The 5,467-nt window shown below is 40.7% G+C and overlaps 1 protein-coding gene across 1 annotated transcript in view; it reads right to left on the reverse strand.

The window, feature by feature from the left end:
- Positions 1-1,109: 1,109 nt before the first annotated feature.
- The window catches only part of LOC107102965 (cyclic nucleotide-gated cation channel beta-1-like), a 13,416-nt gene continuing 9,058 nt past the window's right edge, over positions 1,110-5,467 (reverse strand). The window contains exons 7-10 of the mRNA XM_015402445.1: positions 5,302-5,401; positions 4,984-5,002; positions 4,848-4,902; positions 1,110-1,212 (exon numbers count right to left, since the gene is read on the reverse strand). Coding sequence (XP_015257931.1) covers positions 1,110-1,212; positions 4,848-4,902; positions 4,984-5,002; positions 5,302-5,401 — 277 coding nt within the window. The remainder of the gene's footprint in view (positions 1,213-4,847; positions 4,903-4,983; positions 5,003-5,301; positions 5,402-5,467) is intronic.

Below are 5,467 nucleotides of genomic sequence, written 5' to 3' on the forward strand. Positions count from 1 at the left end.
CATTTTTTTTTTTCACTTTTACCTGGTGTATCACAGCATCCAGCTGCCATGCACGTGGGCATTGGCAGTTTCACTATAGCTCTGGTGAATTTCAATGGTGAAGTCCTCTGGAAATCTTCAATAATTGTTGTTGATTGCAGATGTGTCTAGTAGTTCCCATTGATTTAGCTTGGAAAGCGGGGAGAATGGCGCTAGGCTAACCGCACCGTGACGTCACTGCTGGAAGATGGCAGGAGGGAGGGGTTACTGTATTTGGACAAAGATGGCCGCTCCCAGACTCAGTGATCACCATGAAAATGATTATTTTTAGTTTTTTCACTGATCAATGCTAAATTAATTAAATCACTGCGAATGTTTTAGTTTTAGGTATAAATAAGGATCCATTCCTTGCTGACCGGACTTCTCCTTTATTGTTTTACTTTTATTTATTTAGTCATTTTTAACCACTTTTTTCACTTTAAAATAATATATGCCTTTAATTTTGGATGATGTGTCTCTTTTTGGCTCTTGAGGACTGAGGAGATCCTTCAGGTTAAAACCTTTTTATGATTCTAAAACTGTTAGAAATTGTTCTCAGGCTTCTGGTGACCTTTGAACCTTAAAAAAATCCAAAATCTTTAGGTTTCTGTAGTTTGGATTTTAAAAAGCAAGAATCAAAACAAATATTTCCACCTACTTTGGCTGCTGCTCTGCTTCCTTTGCAGACCTAGAGGTGTGAAGAAGCAAAGAGAGACGTTATCTTCTGTCTCTTTACCTGACCTAAAGGTTTACTGTCCAGACTGGAAAACATCTGAGCTGGAATCAGCAGGTTTGGTGGAATCAGCTACTCTGCTAAAGTTAGAAATCAAAAATGCTAATCGAAAAAATCTGACCAATAGGAAGTTAAAAGGATCAACAGCAGAAAGAAATAGTAATAAATGTGTTTCAGATGGTTGCCTCACTCTGTCTCTGAGGCTGGTTTCATGGCTGCAGGAGGAGGAGGAGGAGCTGCAGGAGGAGCTGCAGGAGGAGCTGCAGGAGGAGCTGTAATCATCCAAAAGCAGGACAAATGTTTCAGTAGATTCTATTTTCCAATGATGCCACCTCATGGACTGTCAGTAGAATCCATTTTAAGCACCTTTAGGTGGAGCTTGGGGTTCAGGCTCCGTCTTCAGAGGGATCTCAGGCTGAGGAACCACCTTCACGATGCCGTGCTTGATCCACTCCATCATGCTGGAAATGGGTCAGACATCACTTTATGCTGATGATACTGTTATATTTCTGCCTGGCTCAAATATTGAATCTATTAGCAAACATGTGATCATTTAATTACTGATATTTAAAAAAACATTACTTTTGGATACATTAAGTCAGTTTCTAACCATTTTATTGTTAATACTTCTAGTAACATTATCATGGACTGACTTAAAGATATAGTGGAGCATTTTCGCAAATATATGATTAGATCCGCTCTCTTTACCTAAAAAAAAAAAAAAGCACATGCACAGCCATGTACCGCTCCTGCGAGGGATCGCCTATTCGATCGAGTGCCAGAGCGTGCAGGAGCCCATTTCTCCTCGTGCACGCTCTGTTTAAACATTGCTGTTTGCATCGCTCATAAAATCTTACTTTCCAAAAGAAGATTTGGTGTTTTTACGCTATGTCACACTCACCACTGCTAAGTTAAAACGGGGACGAGAACGTAGGACGGAGTTAGGAAGCTGAGGTCAAGGCGTTTCTTGGAAGAAACAATTTATTGAAAGTCCTCAGACGGAGAGATAGAGTTCTGACTGGGCAAAGCTAAGTACATACATTTATACAGCACCTCCCAACACACTCTCTCTCCTATGGATCCCATCTCTACATAAAGAACTTTCTCACATACGAACATTTGGTTATTCCCAAGAAAAAACCCTTTAATTCATCAAGCACATAGCTTTTAGCCAGATAAACACTCAGAGCAGGTCTGCCGCTCACAGCAATGAAGGAGGCTGATTGAACTCATCTTATCTCTCATGGTTCACTGATATCTAGAGCAGCGAGGAAACTGCTTCCTGTTTTCCCCAATCTAAACTCCATAACTAAACTCCTGCATACAGACTGGAACCAGACCTCTGAACAATCAGCCCTATTTATGCAGAGGAAAGGAAAAATTAAAACATTTTATCTCACAATTAGGCAAAGGAAAAATATTCTTCCACAGTTATTATATCACCAGAATGACTGACATTTAGGAGGACCACTTATTCTGATGATCCACCTGGAAAAAGAACATCCTCCACTATAGCTTTCAATACAGCAACCATCTATGAGCCTAAAGTATTAAGGCGGAACAAAAACTGTTCCATTTCATCTCAGCTTCCTTATTCAGGAATGAGGTCAAACAATTCATCCTCTGATTCAAACACAAATATTTCCTAATTTCCTTTCTGCCTTTTTGGTCACTAACAACTAATAACATTTTGGAACCTACAGCCAGCTCTATAATAAAATGCACTGCAGACTCTCTCTCTCTCTCTCTCTCACTCTCTCTATCATGCCTTAAGTCTTAATAATGACATTTTATATAGTGGAACAAATCTGTTTTTCCAATCTTCCCATAGTACCATTTAAAAATGATGTACTTCCTGTCATGTCTGCACTCAGTACAGGAAATGAACATCCCAATAGGTCTGGTACACATGGACATTTGCCACCACTGTATGGAGTAAGATAACTTTCAATAAGAATAACTGAATTTGTTACTGTAAGTCAATAGATTTGAATAAATTTAAGAAATGTGTTTGTTTCTTGTTTTTTTTTTAGCTCCTTCACACATGTGACATAAAATGTTTAATCTACAAGTTAAGTAGTTAAAAAAAATAGTTGCAAAATAGTACAAATCGTGCCAGCGGGAATATACACTGATAAGCTGCTACGTTCGTTAGCAGTTGGTAGCAGGAAAAAAACCAAACATTATCAGCCACATAAATGACTCAATAACCATTTAAAACGACTATTTTCATTAATTTCAGACGGAACTGTTCACATACTTGGATTTTATTAAACTGCACTGTTTAGCGCCGATTCGCTATTCCTCTGAGCACAGAGCAGCCGGCTTGTTTGGATTTGCAATAAATAACGGGATATCCTAGATGAGACACACTGGACCCGTCCTTCAAGACGGGCAAACAGACGGACGCATGTTTTGGTCGCATAACAACGACCCTTCCGATCCGAACAGGCCTTATTATGACGTAATCGGCCGAGGAATCTGGCCTTTGGAGGACGCAGCCGCTGAATCTGAACTCAGCAGTTGATTGAATATTATTTTGGGCATTTGTTGAAAACATTTCAACATAGATATGACTTCCAGTCTACTGCTCTGTTTTCATGGTCTTCTTTATTCTAATCCTGGGGATCAAAATAACATTTAATTCCATTCCCATTATAAACTGGTCAGGAGTCTAAAGATTCATCAGGGGTTGTAGGTCCATACCTGCAAATTCATAAATACTCAAAAATGTGTGATTAGTACTTCGAAATTTAGATTTGCACCTGTAAGTTAGTGATTCATTCATGTAAAAGTTGTTGTTTCCACTTATAGTTTTTCAAAGTTGTAACTTAAAAACTTGTATTGTTAATAAACTACGATTTTTTTTCCCTTTTCGGGCCGATTATCCAGTCGTGCGAGAATTTTTTCGATCGGGCCGAGTTTCAGCCTCATGGTGCGTCCTGCATCGTGTAGTTTACTGGGGGTAACGGGGGAGGGGGGCGATCAGCCTCTCGTGACCACCTCCAGCCTCCAGGTCAGGAATAATAAGGTCGGGAGAAAATCAAACAGGTTTGAAATTCAGTCAGCCGTCGTAAGGCGGTCGTGGGAAAATCCTGCTGTTGAAGCTGAGCTACGAGCCGATTTACCAGAACCTTTTGTATCACGAATGCGCAAACAACCGAGTTCTTCCTCTTTTTAGAGATTGACGAGTCCGACCAGCGCAGAGGCCATCACAGGTCGCCTCTGTGCTGAGTGCGACCTGTGAGCAGGTAGATCGCATCAGAGCATCGGGTGGTACAGCAGAAGAACAAACATCCTGATCTGGGAACTTTTAAACCCTGTCGTTTCATTTTGCAGTTTGAGCCGTAGCTTCTTGCAACGATTGAAAATATCGGACAGTGTACGCCCGGCTTTAGAGATTAAACATCTTATGTTGCACATATGTAGGAGCTGACAACAAGGAACCAACATAAATGTTACATTTATTCTCCTATAATGATGTTCATTTACAAATTCCTGGCAAACGTCTTTATTGAACAACATCTTACCCCATACTGACCACCCTTCAAAAACTGCAAAGGCTAAAGGTCATTCTTTAAACCAAAGCATTTAATGTCAGTCTGCATAATATAAAGACTAATTCATCCCGGGTGGTTTTTAAAAAGAACTTTGCCCGCCATCTGATAAACAGCGTTCACCGCTGAGAGGTAGGTTCCTTTGGACTGATGTCGAGCTTAAAATGTGTCATGTTACCTGGTGTTTCTTCTATATGCTGATGTGATATCTGTGTATTCTAAAGGTTTCACAGAACAGGAACCTGCTGTAAAACAACAATTATCCTGGTTCAAAGTTCATAAATGTTCATGCTGATATCAAAGTAGATGAACACTTTTGGAAATATTATGTAAGTTCAGCTGATAAAACGCCCACTGAATTACGGTCATCAATCAACCATCCAATGAAGCGGTCAAAGAACTAACAAACTAATTAATCAATAAACCAACCGGTTAATTAATCAGCCAACCTGCAAACCAGTCAACCTACCACATAATTATTCAACCCTTAAAACCATCAGTCCCTAACCGTGACCTTACAGAGCGGCGATGAAGCTGACCTGGGCGGAGCTGTCTGGTCCGTTGCTTCCTGTTCCTTCCCGCTATTCTGAGGTTCTGCAGGTTAAACATTGGAAAGTGTTGAAGCAGAAGCTCCTAGTTGAAGTTCAGTTGCAGGAAGACAGAGATGTTTCTTACCTGCTGGAGCTGCTGTTTGCTGCATCAGAGCAAAAAAAGGTCATAATCAGATTTACCAACCAGTGCAGATAGTTCTGTGGTGGATTGATGATCTGTGCTCAGTTTATGTGAAGCTTAAGAAGCTTAACTAACTCTCACACTGCTGATCCTTAGCTTTTAAGGAGAAGACAAAAGGACCTCTGCTTTAGTTTGTCAAAGACGTTACACCTCTTCAGATATGGTTCATTTGTCTTCTGCTGAAGCTGGATGATCATTTTCTGTATGAGGATCTAGATCCTGGACCAGGTAGAGTAAACAAAACTAATGTCGATGACGTACCTGAACCTGCTGCTCAGCTGCTGGCGACTCTTTGCTCTTTAGATCCGGCTGAGGAACAACTTTCTCCAAACCCTGTGAGATCCAGGCTATCATCCCTTTCCTGTGGAGGAGACGCATGTCACTCATCCTAAGAAGGTCTGCACAGGACACCAGAGGGCGCCAGAGA

This window comes from Cyprinodon variegatus, unplaced genomic scaffold (assembly GCF_000732505.1).
Source record: "Cyprinodon variegatus isolate N-32 unplaced genomic scaffold, C_variegatus-1.0 Scaffold1349, whole genome shotgun sequence".
NCBI classification, from domain to species: Eukaryota; Metazoa; Chordata; class Actinopteri; order Cyprinodontiformes; family Cyprinodontidae; genus Cyprinodon; species Cyprinodon variegatus.